Here is a 20,361-nt window from a genome sequence, read left to right as displayed (position 1 = left end):
TGTTATATGTCTGATAAAGCAGCGTTTGTGAGCTCAGCGCTGCTTTGTGTACAGCTGTTACTGGGGAAACCTCTGTTTCTGTTCCGTCCTCCACGCTGTGACACCTCACAAAAGACTATTTGTAACCAAGCAGCGTGGAGAGCCGCTTCAGAAACGTGCTGCGGCTGGCTGATAAACACAAGCACTGACTAGAGCGGCCGCGATCAGTTCCGGTGGCCGTGGAGCCGTAACGCGCCGCAGACGCGTGCAGTGAAGCGCAGATCAGCTCTAACGTCACTGAATCTGATGTGTAGATGAATCATGCAAAACATACACGTCAAACAGCAAATTTTTCATTGTTTCTCGAAACGTCATAGCATTGCCACACCGACGATGACATGACTGCGGCGCCAAATCATTTATGTCCCCACATACGTCATCACGCATTGACGTCATCAAATTGCGATTGGTTCCTGAGATCGGTCAAGTTGGTGTGTACCGATCGAGTCATAAAATATGATTATAGGCCGATACCGATCTCCGGCCGATCGATCGGAGCATCCCTAGTATTTACCAATGTAAGCAGATCCAATGTTTCTCTGTAACAAGATATGAACAATCACGGGTGGCAGTTTTACCCTCTCCTCCCTAAACAGGGTAGCAAGGTTAAACAAAATAATCATCATTTGCCAGAGACAAGAACTCATTACGTTCCATCAGCACCCGTGTATGTGAGTTAGTTAGTGTGACACGACATGGCCAGGCGTGCATGTAAGTCTTCACATTACATACTCCCACATACGTCATCACGCATTGACGTCATCAAATTGCGATTGGTTCCTGAGATCGGTCAAGTTGGTGTGTACCGATCGAGTCATAAAATATGATTATAGGCCGATACCGATCTCCGGCCGATCGATCGGAGCATCCCTAGTATTTACCAATGTAAGCAGATCCAATGTTTCTCTGTAACAAGATATGAACAATCACGGGTGGCAGTTTTACCCTCTCCTCCCTAAACAGGGTAGCAAGGTTAAACAAAATAATCATCATTTGCCAGAGACAACTCTCATTACGTTCCATCAGCACCCGTGTATGTGAGTTAGTTAGTGTGACACGACATGGCCAGGCGTGCATGTAAGTCTTCACATTACATACAGAGTGAAAGCTTCGCAGTGTTTCTCCAAGAGCGCTTCTAAGCTGTGAAAACAGCAGGGATCTTGTTAAACTGCTTGATTTGCACTCTGTTGACAGTGAAATACAAAGCACCGTGACTATCATCTTCCTCTCCTCGCCAGTCCGTCCCTCAGGGTTTCATTTACACCAGGAAACTGTCCTACTGATGCCTCTGTCCTTGCAGCATCTGAGAGAATGCAAATACAGTGCGGAGGATATGCATGCAGCACTCAGAGAAACAAAATGAAAAACGAGCGTATGCCATGTCGTTCGGCCAATCAAACTCGAGGGATTTTCATTGCACTTGATCTTTTGACCCACTTTCGTTCCAAATTTAAAGTCACCGGGTAAAAACTGTAGCCAGGGGAATTCAGAAAAAAGCAAGCTGGGAAAGTGAAAAGTGACAACCAAGAAAAATGATGCCTTAAAAGTACAATAGCGAACAAAAGTCACAGAATGACAAAGGCTGACAGGCACTTCAATTCTGGAGTGATACTGCTGTCAGCCAACGCCTCTCTGTATTGATTTCCCTCCATCCCTTGTTCCCTTGGCGATAGATGGAGCAGGGATCTAGTGTAAAGCAACTAGAGAGAGAAAATGTTGCCACCCCCTTCTCAGAGTCAGGGTGACCATCAAGGTTAACACAGGTGCAACAACTTATCAAAGTATCTCTGGCTTCTCTCTTCCCCTTTTCTCCCTCCTTCATTTCGTGCTTTTAATGGACTAGTCACAATGTGTAGATGGCAGATTCTTCATCTTGCCTCCCACCCCCTCTCCAAAAAAAGGCATTTCTTTGGTTCCATTACTCTACACGGGCAGCTGACTCCTGCAACTTCAAGGTCACGCCATGTGAGAAATTGTAGGAATTAACTGTCCTTTTGAGGTGAAAAATAGTCAAATGAAGGAGATGTGCGGCGAGTGAAAAATGAACAAGTCTGCCGGCAGGCGACGAGGAGCAGGTGTGGATGAATGTGAATGCGGGATAATGTTTTTACTTCTGGTAAATAAAGAAAACGCATATCGTTCTAAGCCCAATGAACAAAAAACTACAAGTGGAGTGCCACTGTTGGGAGGCTGAAAACACAGGTCAAATAAACAGTCTGAAAGGATATCTTCACAAGCAGAGAAAAAATATACATATATATATATTATAATCTTATTATTAGTAAGAGCCATTGTGATTTCAGTCTATATTTAAAGCTGAAGAGTGTATGTTTTCAGCTAAAATTCTTTCTCCTATCTCAGCTGAGTAGGCAGAACACAAAATGACTGAGGCGTTCAAAAATAGCTAAATGGTGCACAACTGAATTAAACAGCAGTTGACTCCAGACACGTTTTTTTTTTATAATGCATGCATGGGACAAGACGCATCGCATCAGCCAATGATATTAGAGTGTGTGTATGAAGACGTTAGTATTGTTATTATATTTATTATTATTTTTACATGCAAATACCATTAAATGCTACATACCAACAACATCCAGAAAACATTTGAATGCATATTATTAAATGCAGTACTACTTTCAGTTGTTAATTTAAAAGATTAAATATGCACCCTTACAACCATCTACAACATATTACAATACAAAAGCCATAAAGTAAACATTATACAATTATAATGCATCAAGAGTAGATCATAAGCAATCACTTGCTTATGATCTACATATAGTAAATGCGCAGTATTCATTGACTGCAATCTGCTCTGAAACTGTGAGCCTGTAGAGTGCAGAACAGCACCGTGATTTGAACGTGCAACGCTCACATTTATTTAATTAAATCATAGCCTTTTGAAATGTAATAATTACATTAGGCTATATAGTGATTCTTGTAGGTCCAAAAGAAATGTAAAGAATGTACAAACTGAAAACATTAAATACTTTTGTGATCTATTTCCATTTGTTATTTTCAAAAGAGAAATACTGTCATGGATGTTTACAGAGCAGAGGTCACCTTTTTTAATTCCAATGGGAGAGATGGACTTTTGTTTGCCTTTTGTTTATTATTATTTTGTGCTGTATTGCTGTATTACAGTGTTTTTTTCAAAAGCCAGCAATAAATTACACTTTAATATCTAAAGAGTGTTCAGGTGATTTTATACATTAGTAATGTTGGGAAATGAATAAATGCATAATAATCGTCATAATCGTAAAAAACGTGATTATTCCTCAGACAATAATCATACCAACAAAATCTATAATCATTGCATCCCTACCGAATTATCTGTATATACATTCCTGTGAATGTTCTCAACAAATATTGATTATTCTATTAATCAAATGACATGTGTAATTATTTTGATAACAAATTCTACTAATAAAATAAAAAAATGTGTCTAACCCTTCAGTGTTCTAAATGTGAAGCAGAAGGGCTCTATTCACCAGAGCGTTGGTGACAAGATACAGTATAATGACCTGCTGCACTGCCATCACCTGGGGAATTAATTAAAGCAAGTAAAGGACAGAACAAGGGAGAGCATGTACGTGTGTATTCCACAAAGCCATTTCTTGCGGTAAAGATAGCATTTATGGTGAAGCTAAAGGATAGCTGCTGACTTATCAAAGGGCACAAGTGTAACCTTACTGAAGCTCTAAGTACACATCATTTAGATGTGCTTTTGTTTGGCTAGTACAGATAACTGTCAGAGGCTGGAGGATTAGTGAACATGCATGCTGGAATAATACTAGGTCATGCGTCTCATTTCGCAGTTGATGTCATTAACTCCTAGTCTCCTCTTACAGAAACACAGACACTAAACGCTAATGAAGTGGCCCATCACCTCTCTTCACACACACTTCAGTCGGGAGTCAACTCAATTACACTCCATCACTTCAAGATCAAGTAAAAGCTAACAAAAAAAGAACAGAGAGTCTAAGAGAGAACAATGACCCCGTTATATCACATCCGAAAGATCTGGCCTTGTGGCCCAGTCTCTTCCACATTTCATTTCTAATAAAGAAAGACTCTCATTAAAGGAGGAAGTCACTCTCTCTCTCTAAATCTGTCCTTTCTTTTCTCCCTCGCAGGTATCAGCCACCATCGTACAGTTGTTACCGGAAAAATCTTTTCCGTATTAGGGATCCTATTAGAAAGAGAACACTAAAAGATAATTGGATTTCCAGCGGTTATCTCTGTGTCCGTCAGGACCCTGCTGTCCCTGTAATCTCACTCTCAAGGGGTAAAGATAACTCAATCCCAGAGTGGATGGATGAGTGTGTATGTGTGTGTGTGAGACGGAGAGAAAGGAAGGGAGTGGGGGAGTGTATAAAGGCATATGTTATCCATCTACGTAATAAAAGTGTGTCTAAATCACTGGTATCCACCATCATCTCTTCTGGTTGATCTGAACCCTGACAGGGAACAAACATAAATTTATTTTTATTTCCTAAATAATTCACCAACTAGAGAATGCACTGGAACAAAGGCCGTCTTCAGTACTGCCACCTTTCTCTTAAGACCCATTCCTCAAATGCACAATAAACTATAGCAGTCTGTGCTTCACATACAAGCACCCTGAATAATGTTCAATAAAATTGAGTGTTTTCAGATCTGCAGTTATTTTGATTTGTTCTGAAACAGACATTAAACTGTTACAATGTTGCATTTTCACCTTGGTTCAGTTTGCAGTGCCTCACAGATTCATTCTCTCCTATGATCTATCAGGTATGCATCATGGTTATCTTATCGATATTAGCAGTATTTGGGTTTCTGGACTGCATTGTCACCAAAGGTGGAAGCTCCAGAGTTTGCATGAAATCCAACCAGATTCAAGTGTGACTGTAACAAGTGTGTATTCATAGGCCTACTAAGGCAGAAAACACATATGAAGCAAATCCTCCATATAAACGAAGATTGAAATACTGTAAAATATTATTTAGATGGGATTAATTTTCTAATAAACAATGTTTGAGATACAATTATTAACAGAGGAACTATGATTTCAAGTACCGATTCAGCATTATTTTTTACTAAAACAGAAGGGTCTGTTGTCAGAATTGAAAACCCACTGAAATTATCAGGACCTATTTATAATTAGATACCTTAAGTAATATAATAGGTGTAAATAATATAATTAGGTATATCAGGCATATAAGAGAAGGAATTTAGATCAAACCTGTCACTAACTAAAAGTCTGTGAAAGTACCCACATTTTTTATTTCATTCATTCACATTTTAATTCTGATTTATATACTTTATTATTTATTTATTTTTTTAATGCTTGGGGGTTGCTATCAATACCTTTTTATTTTACACAGAGAGTTAACAGAAAGTTCTAAATCTGGAAAGAAGAAGCACCAGGCGGTAAAACAGTAAAGAAATTGGCAAAATAATTTCAGCTTTAGTTGCAGAATTCAACAAAGGAAATAAAATGAGAAGTGATGTGGAAAAAATAATATGCCATAATTACAGACATTTCTACCCGGGCAGGATTAGATTTCTCAGAGGACCCCTGAGTTTGCCAAAAACAGTAGGTAATTTTCTCTGTAATTTTTATGTAAGTTGTATGAGAGAGAAAAAAAATTATGTGAAACACAAATTTACTGTACCTAACCTCTTGAACGAAAACTAGCCCTGCTCGAATATTGTTAAGACACATAACTGTTGATCACAGACAGCCAACAGGTAAATTATCCTCATTTTGAATGGCGTCAAGGCTACAGCATTACACACATTAATACATGAATGAAACAATGTTAAAAAAAAAAAAAAGAAGCAAACTTCTCCATCCATACTGGTTCTCATATGTCTCATATTTCATGTTGTTCCCTTAAACATCCAAATCCTGTGTAAACTGCTCTTCAGGATGGAAAGACGGATCCCCACGGGGGCATCTTTCACTGGCCTGTTATTTTTATTGTGGCCGTGCAAAATGAAACCGGTGGCTCAGAGAAGATGGCAAGCCGGAATGGAGGAAAATCAATACAGCAATATCAGTGCTTCACTTATCGGTGGCTCACTGCTTTTCAGGGGTCACAGAGGAGCAACTACATCTAAGTGAGGGATTCAATACTGAGATGGATTCTTAAGAAATATGTGCTGTGACTGAGAAGCCATATTGTAAGAAGTAAAATACACTTACAAATTTCTAAGAAATGTATCAATAATACAACTTTGACAACAATGTATCCAGATGTATCCAGTTTAGTTTTTCAGTGAAATTTTTGCAAACAATTCAGGATTTTTCAGGGATTTTCTACAGACATCCTGGCTGTATGAGATGGACCCACAGTTTGGGAAACATTGACTTACACACTGCCATCTTTATCAAAAGTGTGACCCATAACCATCACAAATAACTGTGACCCAGCTATCCATGTACTATTTCCCTCTATAAATTACTGTACATGAAACCAACCAAAAGATTTTCAGCCATCTGCCTGTCCAACATCAGTATCTTTTATTAAAATAGAGTTTGGGTCAATGGAGCATCACAGCACGGCTTTCACCATGAAGCACTGAGTGACAAAAAATGGCATAATCACACCTGATAGTGCTGTCCTAAGTAGGGCTGGGTATCGTTCAAAAATTTTCGATATCGACACCGATACCTTGACTTCGATACCGGTTCCTGAACGATACTTTTTTCGATACAGATTTTATGAAATCTATTTGAACAAGATTACATTATCTAAAAATAAAAAACTTTGGTTTTATTTTTCAGCTTGTTGATGTTTATGCAGACTCAAAGCCACTGCACAAAGGAACAAAATGTAACAAACAAAAAATCCGTGCAAATAGTTTTAATAAAGCTCAAATAGTCTTCAGTTTACACATCTGTTAGCTACATTTACACTAGTGCGTGTGACAGAATCACCTAGCTCAGACAGGATCGTCATTTCTATTCATTTTCCACTGATTTACTGATAAGCATTAGCAGTTTCTAGCACTGTTATTATGAGATTATTTTAAATATTTTTTAATATACAAACAAGAAATTATGGTGGAAATGATACTTTTCAACTGATTTAAAATGCCAGTAGGTGCCAGTAGTGTGTGTTTAATGAGTATTTTAAACATAAAAACTTTCCATTTTGAATTTTTACCTCAGGATACTGAGTTTCTTAGTGTTGCGCGTTTTGATTTCTCCTGGACAGGCTGCGTGAGCCTCGCCTCAGCAGTCGCAACCTTATACCATCAATAGATGCATTATATACATTAGATATCCACTATTCGCCACTTACTCTAAATGTAATAAAATCAGAATAATATTGCGTTTTGATGTTTACATAGTTATTTTTGGTTACTGATGTTTTAATCATGTTACTTGTCTGGCGTTAATGAGTTAATGTCAAGCCCTGGAGTCTATTTGCCGGGGCCCAGCCCCAGATGGCCCGTCCCAATTTAAACCCTGGTCTTATGTAGCATGATGCTACAGTGTGCATGAATGGTCACATAACATGCCTATTCGCCACTTACTCTAAATGTAATAAAATCAGAATAATATTGCGTTTTGATGTTTACATAGTTATTTTTGGTTACTGATGTTTTAATCATGTTACTTGTCTGGCGTTAATTAGTTAATGTCAAGCCCTGGAGTCTATTTGCCGGCCGGGGCTCAGCCCCAGACGGCCCGGCCCAATTTAAACCCTGGTCTTATGTAGCATGATGCTACAGTGTGCATGAATGGTCACATAACATGCGCTTTCGGTCTTGTAGTATGAACGGACATCTTCATATGATTGAAACTCTACACAGCTCCCGCGCTACTCTCCATTGGAAATGAATGACTTTCGGTCTGTCATTTGTCGGAGATAGTGGAAAGCCGGCTTGAAACGCAGTGGAAATGCCAGTAAGACGAGGATCGTTTTCATTTTAAAACAAAAGCGCACCGGTGTAAATGTAGCCTTACAGCTACGGGGCTGGGACGCATTCACACTAAATACTCACGTGTGAACCACATCTCTGGTTGTCACAGTCGCGGACCGACTGTGCAGACCTATCGGTGTATTAGGCTACCACGAGCAGATTGCTCCATACGTTTTCGCATCGCTCTCGCGGATGTCAAACACTGATCGATCTGCGCCTCACTGACGTTGATGAGATTAACCCCTTAGGTATCGAAATTTGGTACCGAACGACGAGACGTTTTTCGATACTCGATGGTATCGAGGCAATTCAGTCGGTGCCTAAAAAGTATCGAACTCGATACCCAGCCCTAGTCCTAAGTCATTTAAAAGAGTGACCAGCTCTGCTCCACAGAGGACAGCATTATGGGAGATTTTAAATAAATTATTAAATAGTACAGGGATTAAATAGTACAGCGCCGTTATGTTTAATGTTGAAGGCATATTTTACCTCATTTTTTAAATAAATATATTTAGCTGAATACTGTAAAATGATAAGTAAACTTCTCAGTGTGTTTTTTAGAATTTTTTGGCATCCACATAATGTGCCTGACATTGATAATCTGTGAATTTTTTCCACATTTGGCAGAATATCCAGCAGTATTTGTGAGAATAATACATTCTCCACTGTGCTTTGAGTGAGGCTGGAAAAGCAGAAAGAATCGGACCAGAGGGGCCAATTAGAGTGAAAAAGGAAAGCTAAGCATGTCCCTAGAGTGTGGCCGTCTTCCACTGAGCGTCTGGGAGAATTTGGCCAATCCTGGGAATTTGGGGCAGTGGGAATGATGAGGAAGGGTGTTCCGAGGTTCACTCTAAATGTCACTGTGAAGTAAGGAAGCTTGTTTAAGCAGGGTATATTCAACTAATACTTCCAGCTCTCATCTGTTTTACAGGGTACATGCCTCTATAGTGTTGAATGTTACTGCTGGAATGGCTGCGTTATTAAATCTGTCGTCATTTGTGAACACGTGGTTACCAGCAGCATATATTATCTACTAACACTGATAATAATAAATGCTTTTGAGCTTCAAATCAGCATATCAGAATGATTTCTGAAGGATCATGTGACACTGAAGACTGGAGTAATGGCTGCTGAAAATGCAGCTTTGCAATCACAGGAATAAATAAAATTTTTAAATATATAAAAATATATAATATTTTAAATTGTGATAATATTTCACAATATTACTGTACATTTATACTATTTTCGCCATGGGGAACATAAGAGACATCTTATGAAAAAAAAAGTTTAAAAAAATCCTAAACAGCGTTAAAGGGGTTTGATATGAGTATTTTTGCGTTTTTAACCTAAATCACAGCAGTGTTCATCTGTGAAGGACGTAGACTGTCAAACATACAGAACTATTAACCAATCATAGCATAGGGCGTTTACTTCCAAGTCTACAATCCGCCACGACTATTCAAATGGAGCGTTCTGATGAGGGGGGGTCAAAACAGGACAGAATATAGCCTATTACTTCTAAATTATGTTTTTGATGTAAAAATCTTGATACCATTACAAGTGGACCTCAGAGAACGCTACAAAATAAAAAAAAAAACAGAAGGCAGTTCATGACGCCTTTAAAAGTAGCCTATATAAATAGACACAATTGATACCATTACAAGTGGACCTCAGAGAACGCTACAAAATAAAAAAAACAGAAGGCAGTTCATGACGCCTTTAAAAGTAGCCTATATAAATAGACACAGCATGCGGTTTACTGAATGAGTTGTTTGAAAAATTCAGTGAAGAAGCCCGACTGATTCAGTCGAAGATTCAGACAAAATATAAAATAAATATTGAATTCTGTTCCTGCAGTGGCAAATAAGGCAATTCTGATTCTTTGAACTGATAATGACAGCTAGACAATCAAGTGAAGGAGTCAGAATTCTTCTGTTTTCTGAAAACAGTGAGACACTGGGCGAAAGATTTGAGAAAAGCTGCCAAAATAAGCGAACAGGCCCAATTACATACAAAACATGACCCTAACTAAGCAGACTACTGCAGAACCTTTCACAGACATGATGCACAATCTCCTCCGATTTTACATGTTTACTTTTAATACTGTCCTTCACATGTTTTCCCCTCCAACTCTCAGTTCAGAGACCCTGCCTTGAACCTTTCTGGAAGCATAACATTTTACAACTGGAGGGTGGGAGATGTTGAACAGAGCAGAGCCCACTCCCCCTTTACACTGTCACATCCTGCCCCCAGTGCCAGACAGAACCAGAGGGAGGAATGGGAAACGAAAGGAAGACAGAAAAGAAGGTGCTGTATTCCTGTCACTGGTGAAATTCTGAACTGATACAACAGACAGAACATGAGTCCGAAGGGAATCGTGAGGAAAAAAGAAGCAGGTAGACAGAAATGGAGAATGATGGAAGGAATGAGAAAGCGACTGCGGTGATAAAAGAGGTGATGTGTGTGCGTGTTTGGCTGGTTTGATAGGACAATATTTGGCCGAGATACAACTATTTGAAATTCTGGAATCTGAGGGTGCAAAAAAATCTAAATACTGAGAAAATCGCCTTTAAAGTTGTCCAAATGAAGTTCTTAGCAATGCATATTACTAATCAAAAATTAAGTTTTAATATATTTACGGTAGGAAATTCACAAAATATCTTCACTTTACTTAATATCCTAATGATTTTTGGCATAAAAGAAAAATGTATAATTTTGACCCATACAATGTTTTTTTGTCTATTGCTACAAATATACCCCAGCGACTTAAGACTGGTTGTGTGGTCCAGGGTCACATATTTATCATTTACCAAGACATTTATTAAAGGCATGCTTTGCGATTTGCATTGGCTTCTGCGCATTGATTTTAAAACTCTTATTCTAACCTATCTCTTTGTGATTTTAGTACATGCCTTCTCATTCTCATTAAGCTCTTTTAAGAAACTGTTAAAAATCCATCTTTTTAAAATAACTTTTCTTGGTTAATTTGATAAGCTTTTCAATAGCATACTGATTTATTGTGTGTTTTTACTGTATTTTTGTATTGCATTATTTCTGCAATTTATGTTTTAATTGATTTTGCTATTTGTAGTGCTGTGGGTATGAGTAAAGTGCATTATAGATTAAAAAATATATATATATATCATTATACAATTTAAAATGAGAAATCATAAAAGAGGTGTTTGAAGCACTTTTTTTTTTTACACAATTTAGAATAATTTAATGAATCTGTACGAAAAAATTTGAATCACATCATTGATCCATCTAAGTACAATGGATTTATCACCTAATATAATCACTGCAATGCGATAGATTTAGCTCTTTTCTTCAGGCTTAGAAAGAATTTGAACAGTGTTATAAACGCCATTATAGAAGATCAACTTTACTTTGAAAACACTAATTCAGCATTGGTCCTATTCATTTTAGTGCAGCAGGCATTATGATGACATATTTGATATGTCATATTATGACATATTTGATATGCACTTCTACAGCTGTGATTACATTGGTATCTCTCTGACAGGTGCTGGTGTGCCAGACCCTGCTTTCCAAAAAAAAGCATATGTTTGAAAAAGAGCTGTAAAAATGGCCAGCAGTGAAGGTGGAGAAGCCTCAGTGCATCACTGCATTCATTAGCATTTCTGGAGCGCTCATCAGCACAGCAGCATTCATTAGCATGAATTTCCATTGCTAACATAGAAATGAGAGCCATCTGAAAGATCTAAGGGCTTGAAATTGAAGACAGATCCTTCCATCCCAAAGGGAGTCTGAGTAAAAGAGTCCAACAGATGATACATAAACCCGTCTGAAAACAGCAAGATACGAGAAAGATTTCCCAAGAGGTGGGCGAGAAACTAAGGCGCTGCTGCCCTCTCAGAAAGCCTCTCTGAAACACATGGGAACCCACGGGAACAAGCCATGTTATTGACAGACGCCTTGAACTCTAGGTCACTCTGTTGATCCCCTTTCCACATTACATTGATTTCCTCCCAAATAGAATCTGATTGTACACACGCGACGCAGCGTTGTAGGCCAGGAGATAATGAGGAGCCTGCTAACAAAGGGTCAGAGGACGGGATTAGATAATTACCTGCCCTCGTTCACAAGCTCGATGAAGGCCAAGCCTGCATTCTTCTGGATGGAATTCTGCCACTCCTGTGGAGAGAAATAAAAGAGAATTTACACTCAATTCCTACAACAGGCAGAGAAAGGAAGGTTGGGTTTCATCAGAATAAACATCCACATGTCAGTAATATGTAAGGATTAAATGAACCCCAATATCAAGTTTAAGGTTTCAGTTTTATTCTGTCTGGATTCATTTTGTAATAATAACCGAATGACTGTTTACTACATTATCCCACTGATTATCATATAAATAAATAAACATGAAATACAATTTTAATTATTTGACAAGAAAGAAAGCACATTGTCATAATAGAGATTCAAATAAACAGTTTAGTGAACATTTAAAAGAATAGTTCACTCAAAAATTAAAAATTCTGTCATTAATTACTCACCTTCATGTCGTTCCAAACCCGTAAGACCTTCATTCATCTTCAGAACACAAAGTAAGATATTTTTAATGAAATTCAAGAGCTTTCTGACCCTCCATAGAAAGCAATGCAACTGAAATGTTCCCAGGCCCAGAAACGCAGTAAGGACAGTCCATGTAACATCAGTGGTTCAACTGTAATTTTATGAAGTTACGAAAAATACTTTTCATGTGCAAAGAAAACAAAAATAACAACTTTATTCTTTAGTTGTGGTACTCTTGATAATGGCGGATGACATTATTTGGAGGAGAAGAAATGTTGAATAAAGTCGTAATTTTTGTTTTCTTTGTGCACAAAAATTATTCTCATAGCTTGACCACTGATGTCACATGGACTATTTTAATGATGTCCTTACTACTTTTCTGGGCCTGGGAACATTTCAGTTACATTACTGTCTATGCAGGGTAAGAAAGTTCTCAGATTTTATCAAAAATATCTTAATTTGTGTTCTAAAGATGAACAAAGGTCTTCTTGATAAGACATGAGGGTGAGTAATTCGTGACAGAATTTTTATTTTTGGGTGAACTATCCCTTTAACAGCAGATTGACATGACTGACCAATCAGAATCACACATTCGAGAGTCACAATATCTTTTAAAAAACTAAAAGTTTTGAAACTGATGTTTTATGCTTACTTTTGTTTTTCATGTAATAATTAAATAATTGATTTTCACTACTAAGGTTTTAGAATGTATTGTTTTACACTTGAAAAATATCAATTATTAAAATGGTAACAAAGAGTAAAATAAATACCATTAAATTCAACTCAATTTGAGCAGCTGAGTCCTTAGTCATCTTCAAAAAAGGGCAAAAGACATCTCTTCCATCTAAACTTGACCCTCTAACACTAAGAACTTTCTATTTCTATTGTATCTACTTGTTTTCTTTCTTTCTTTATTTATATAAATAAATAAATAAACTAAAACTTGACCCTCTAACACTACCAATCTCTATTCTGTTTCTATTCTATCTACATGTTTTTTATTAATTTTTTTTAATCCTTGCTACGTGTAATGCATTAGACTAACTGACACGTGTCAGCACTTACATATTATTGCTCTTTTGTTGGTTTTGATTGCTTCTATTGTCCTCATTTGTAAGTCGCTTTGGATAAAATTGTCTACTAAATGACTAAATGTAAATTAAATAATTGTGGTAATAATTTTTATTTTATTTATTTTTTGTCTAAACCAAAACAAAAATCTTATACTGAAAAAGTTGCTTTTGGAAGATACTCAAGTTAGTGTACTTGTTTACATTGAGAGAACAGTATAAGTTAAAAGCAAGTTTAGAAATGTGAAAAAAAATGAAGAAAAAATAGCAGACTGTTAAAATTATGTTATAGCTATAATTTTGCCAAAGTGTAATGTAAAATTATTATTGAAATGTATTTAGTATGCATCAACTTATTTAGCTTAAGCAAAACAAAGGTGTCATTTCAGTTCAGAAAGGTTTAATTGAATTTCCATCACACAATGTGATTAAACAACATTAATGTGATTAATCTAATGTAACTAATGTGATTAATCCCAATATTTGGGATTTGGTGGAAATGACACAATGGTGGGAGTTTTCAGAAGAAAAAAGGTGTATGAGTATGTGTATCCACAGATGCTAGAAGTGGAACAGAAGCTGGTTCTATCATTCAACTATTCAGAGGAAGGGATCTCTGGGGGGAGGAAGAAAGAAAGGGAAACCGTCATCTAACATGTTTATATTGTATCCTCAATGTCCGAGATTGCATTTAAATAAGCACACCGCTCACAAACTTTAACAGGTCTCACCCGGTTGTTGTAAAAGGTGTTGGTCTAAACAACTCCTGAAACCACAGCTTTCAGTGATGTTTAATAGCCTAGGAGCGAGACCGAATCACTGATGTTTTTCACAGCTGCGCCAACCTTTCAACACTTCCCTGTGATCGTCTCAAGGATAATAATAACAACCAGGTCATGAGTATGTACAAAGTCGCTCATGTATTCTCCAGGGCTCTTTTCACAGGGAGACTGCATCATGGAGACAGGAGTGTAACGGTCCGACCCTAATGTCTCATTTGTTTCGGCCAATAGAGAGTGCTTCTAGGTTGAGGCGCTACACAAGCAATAGTTTCATAATGATGATGATTTATTTTTAATCCCCTGCCTATTCATAGGGTCATAAAATGAAAATGAAACAGAGCAAATGCACATGCTTATAAAGAAGGAAATATTTCACCATCCTAAGGGAGATGAAGTAAAGTGAGGCTGAAACCAAAATAAACAAGAATTTAAAATGGCAATAACTGTACGTGTTTATCTATTCCAGAGGGTTTGTACAGCTTTACTTTACTTTGGTATCTCCAGCATTCAAATATTTGCTTAACCATATTCTAGTAAATCTTAAATCAGTGTCTGGTTAGTCCCTATTCATCATTCAATTGCCAAAGCAGTAATATTATTTACACCATTTAATCAGAGCCAATACAGCAAACAAATAAGAAACTTGATGGCAAAGACTCACATTAACAAATGGAATTTATAAATAATTATTTTCAAAAAGGAACTACTGCACACTATCATCTGCCTGGCCGATTATCGGTGCCGATATTAAGCATTTTTATGATTATCGTATCGGTCATTTTCAGTACCGATTCGCCAATAAAATAACTTAATTTTGAAATGAGCTATTTGGCTCTGATGCAGCCTGTCAGAACTCACCCCTCTGTGGCCTAAAGCAATCTCCGCCCATCTGATTTGTTGGGAGTCACGAGTCCGACCAATCAATGCGGAATTCACTCTCACTCCGAAAGAGCTTGCTAACTGCAGCTGCTTCAGTGATCACGCACCAGTTGTCTCTCAAAGGTAAGGCGGCAGCAGATGTTGCTTAATTTGCAATAAATCACAATCCACTAACGTTACACTGAAGTTGTAAAACACCTCAATATTATCTATGATTTCCGCGAAGCAGAAAATGTGGAAGGAATCGCGGAATCCAGTCATAAATGGAATTTACTGTATGACGTGGAATTTGTCAAAGTTTGGATGAATTAATCAAAAGTAGGTCAGTACACTTAAATAGAGATGCGATATGGACTAGTATCTGTAAATATTAAGGCACAAAAATACTATTTAATTATGAATCCTGCATGTTCTGCGTGTCTCTGTGTATGTAAATGGCACAGACGCACGGTTTTGTTTTCTACACATACAAAGTGTGCGACGCTCGTGGTGATTTCAGCTTCTGTCGTCTCACTACATGAGGACATAAATACATGAACAACATCTCCAGAACTGCTCTGACTCCCTCTGGGAATCACTTCATGAGCATTTGACAGTTTCATTTGAGTAAAACTATCGCAGTATTTCCCACAGACTTAAACTCTATTTGTGGCGGCATATATATGCAAACCACTGATCTATATATAATGACTGGTAGTGATGTTACGTTCAACACCGAAGCTTCGAAGCTTGTATAAAAAAAAAAACACATTTCACATTGAAGCACTGTATCGGAGCTTGATTCGTTTTGAGAAAAGCACATGATCTATGACGTCCGAAGCTTCATTCGCCTGAAAACCACGTGAATGCTTCAGTATCTGGTTCAAACGAAGCGAACCTCAGCGCCGATTCCTTTACATTATATTACATTATAATGTGTTAGCATTGTTTTTTTGTTTTGTTTTTTTAAATCATAATTTATATATTGAGCTCAAAAATGAACTTTGGCCATAAAAAATCAGTCTAAGGGCTGAGGCAGAGTTAAAATAAACAGATCATAGATTTAATTTATGAATTTATGTTTTATTTATTTTACTTATTTTAGTGCCAGTACACCGTCACAAATGATTGACTTTGACAATAAACATTATTTATATAAAATATAATAAATAAAAATCAGTTGTAGAACCAGATGTAAAACCACTGGCTGTAATGGAACATAACACTTTGGAAGGTGTTATTTATTTTTATGACCTCTAGATGGCCACAGCATAAACTGTTTTAAAACCTTTTTCCAATACAATTGTGATGAAAGCTTCACTGGTTCAGAACGCATCACTTCGCCATTACTAATGACTGGATCGCTCATCGCGTTCTAAACTGACAACAGGCAGTGAAGCCACCGGAAGTGTTCGATCCACCATCTTACTATTCTCTACCGGCAGAAAGCACCATTGAGCTACAGTTAAAACACTGACCCAAAAATCACCCGATTTGAAGCAAATCAGTCAAATGGGATTAGTTATGTGTTATGATGTTATGTGTATGTAAATTAATTTTTACTTCATATGTTATCTGCAATGTTTATGGTCTTTTTGGGCAGGATAAGCGATATATTTACACCGTTTAGATGGGTGTGTCTGCTGCGCACTGCCGACACAGGTAACTGATCCGACACAAAATGTAGCCTATTTCTTTATGTATGTAATTATTCAGGAATTATTAAACATGAATGTATTAGTATCAGAAATTGATTTGAATATACATGAAATTAAAAGTTTAACTTACCATCTTGAAATAAAGCTTCATGTCTGTACTGTATGTAGTCAGTTATTTCTCTGAATAAATTGTGTATATTTTTAATGTCCTGATTGAGAAACATCTATTTCAGACTCTCCAAGATCGCGCACATGTTTACTAGCATTACCGTTTCCATGTAAAATGTTGTATGCTAAATTAATAATTAATTTAACCACCGTTTAAATCATTACCTGCTTCAAAATGAATGCTGTTAATGAAATCATTGTTGAAAAATTTGCAATTAGCACCCACTGTACGAATGGAAACACTATAACAAAATTATATAAACATTGAATTACTGTACAAGGCGAATAAAGGTATATGTGTATACAAAGCATAAATCTTTCTTCAGATTTCAGAATAAGCACTTTGTCATTTGTTATATATATGTTGAGGTCGTGTCCATCTGATGTTTATCATGTTCATGATGTACGCTACTGTAATGAACGTAGCTTTTTAATAAGTAGGGGAAATTCCCGACATTAAAAAAATAACCGTTTACATGCCTAGGGTGTTTGCATTGTAAGAATGTACAGATACTTCAGATTTAAAAACGCTGACTTGTTAGGCAATGTTTTCTCATTAAAATCATACAATTTCCTATTAATTCAATAGAACGTTTACGCACACTAGGGATTACTATGGCTGCGTTTACACTTGGCATTAACATGCGACCTGTATCCAGAAAGGTTGCATGTGTAAAAAGTAGGGATGCACCGATACCACTTTTTTCAGTACTCGGCCGATACCGATACTTTTATTTTTGGTACTTGCTGATACCGAGTACCGATACCGATATTTTCATTGCATTTGTAAATTGTTTAAATATTGGGTACAGAAACCAAAAGAGTATGTATAATGTTAGTTGGTTAACTTCATTTATCAAATAGATACAGTCAAGCCAAAATGTATCTTCAACCTTTCTCACATTATCACAGTTTATTCGCTATAATTTAGAAAATGGTAATAAAATATGACAAGAACTCAGAGGTAAACTGTGTCAGAACAAATTCAGCTTGATAATGTCAGATAACTTTGATAGAAAGGTATGTAATGGATTACAATAAACCAAAAATTATTCATACAGCTGTCAATATTTACACAACTATCAATACTTTGTCGGGTGACCCTTAGCCATAATGACAGCCTGTAGTCTCCTGGGCATGCTGTCAACCAGGTTCATGCAAACCTGAACTTACATTTTTTCCCAGACTCGGTCTGAATAATTTTTGGTCCAAAATGTGTATACATTTTACTGGTAGTCCACTGTATGAAGAATTTTTGTTTAGTTAATTTTGCTATCCTCACTTTACATAAATGAACTGTAGTATCCTGGTCCAGAGGTAGTCGAGGACGCATTGTGATCGGATCTCAGTGTAATGTAAATACAATCCAGCCATCGTGTCTGCATTCGCAGGTCGACATCACGCAAAACGCCGCCCCCTCTCTCCCGAACTGTCAGAAAAAAAGACAGAGAACACCCGTGTGGAGCGCTAGTGAGACTCCTACACTTATCTTTCATTTGTAAAATGTCCCGGGACTGAAAATGCTTTTCAAAAGAAAACCCACCACTTCAGGTTGACTTTGCACCGGGCCATTCTCTGCAGACTTATTTAAATAATGCGCGGGAAAGACAGATCCGATCGGTTATCCAGATAGAAAAGTCAGTTGATGTTGCCAAGTGCAAACGCGCCCTGTTCTGATTAACTGATGATCCGATCTGCTTGATCGGATCATGGTGATCGCATGTTAATGCCAAGTGTAAACGCAGCCCAATATGGCGGCGTGGCGGCTTCACTTTCATGACGTCATGAGCAATCCAGTTCTCTATTATAGATCAGTGATGCAAACTCATTCTCTGCCAGCAGGAGGCGCTGTTGGAGTGGTAGAGATCGAGGTTTCCCTGGTAAAGGCTGTACACAAAGCAGCGCTCCACTCACAAACGCTGCTTTATCAGACATTACATGCAAGATGAAGTGAAAATGACATCCAAAATTTTCTGAAGACAGTCGGGTTCCTTCAGAAATACAGTGATATAAAAACACCCGCACCGGGTTTCAATTTTGAAACGTGCAGTGCTCATGTTTATTCAACGAAGTCAAAGCCTTTTGGGAAATCTATTTGTGGCGGTCAGTTTTGATATTGTGGCGGGCGCCACAAATAAATCAATGTATGGGAAACACTTACATAGGCTACAGAAACTTAAAAGTTCCTCATGGCAACCCGTCAAAATATAAGTTCGGGTTAGCTTAAAGAAATTATCAGAGATATATTACTGTGGTGCAGTATGATATACATAATACTACTACAACAATTATTATTACAACTTTTGTTTAAAATAATAATCCCACAATATGCTATTTCGTTTTAATTTTAATAGTAAACCCTTTGTTTGCCAAAAAATAAAGAGTTTAACTCTCATTTGATTAAAAGATAAATTAAATTGATTTATGCCTTCATTTGCACTGTACTGTAAATTAAAGCTAACTGAAATTTCTAGAGCCACATTTCAATAGGCTATTGAACTAAATGTGCCTGTAAAAGGCTATTAGTGTTATAGTTTCATGAAAATAGTTGCAGTCTTCTTAACAACTTCTAGAATATAGCTATGAAGACAATTAAATAATTTACACTTGTAAGGTCCACACACTTGGCCCAAGGAAGGTATGCAGTGGTGGATGAAGGTTTCTTGCGTGTTCGGTCTTTTCAGCGCGCAGAGTTATTCAATTTAGATTTAACTCAAATCTGACTCCATTTTATTATCTAATCTGACTCCATTTTAGTATGACCTCGAATTTAGGTTGAAAGGCAAATTGGTTGTTTGTCGGTCTTTAATTATTGCTATTATTCTGACATTTGGTTATTCTAGTTAATTCTTTACTTTGTATTTACTCGTTCATTAAGAATCTATGTCGCTTAGGATGCCTCACGGCAGCAGCTATGCGTGAGCTCCACGATCACAAACTCGCCAGTCTGATCCTTAGCTAGAGGTTTGTGGCTAATACTATTTAATATGCTTTAAATAGTAGGTCTGTTTAGCCCCCTACAGTTACCCATGTAATACTCAAACATTAATCAGCGGTTCTGCTAGACCCTCTGCCTAGCCCCCGATAGTTAATATAACTCAGTACAACTTAATTAACGATCCAAACATTAATCAGCGGTTTTGCTAGAACCCCTTGTCTAGCCCCCGATAGTTAGTATAACTATGTACAACTTAGTCAATGCTGAAACAATATGCATGGTTAACGTAACTGAGTACAACTTAAACTAAGGTCAAGCGGTTAGTCATAAACCCATAATCTCACTTGATGCGCCCCATGCTTCATCTAATCTGAGATCTAGTATGCACGTAA

General features: G+C 37.2%; 1 protein-coding gene across 1 annotated transcript in view; it reads right to left on the bottom strand.

Moving 5' to 3' along the window:
• Window positions 1-20,361, bottom strand: part of LOC107600653 (lipopolysaccharide-responsive and beige-like anchor protein) — a 312,032-nt gene that overhangs the window by 154,502 nt on the left and 137,169 nt on the right. The window contains exon 34 of the mRNA XM_016292600.1: window positions 12,050-12,114. Within this exon, the coding sequence (XP_016148086.1) occupies window positions 12,050-12,114 (65 nt within the window). The remainder of the gene's footprint in view (window positions 1-12,049; window positions 12,115-20,361) is intronic.

This window comes from Sinocyclocheilus grahami, unplaced genomic scaffold, assembly GCF_001515645.1.
Source record: "Sinocyclocheilus grahami isolate Dianchi unplaced genomic scaffold, SAMN03320097.WGS_v1.1 scaffold288.1, whole genome shotgun sequence".
Taxonomy (NCBI): Eukaryota; Metazoa; Chordata; class Actinopteri; order Cypriniformes; family Cyprinidae; genus Sinocyclocheilus; species Sinocyclocheilus grahami.
Note: the sequence above shows the minus strand (reverse complement) of the source record. Positions and strands in the feature narration are given on the sequence as shown.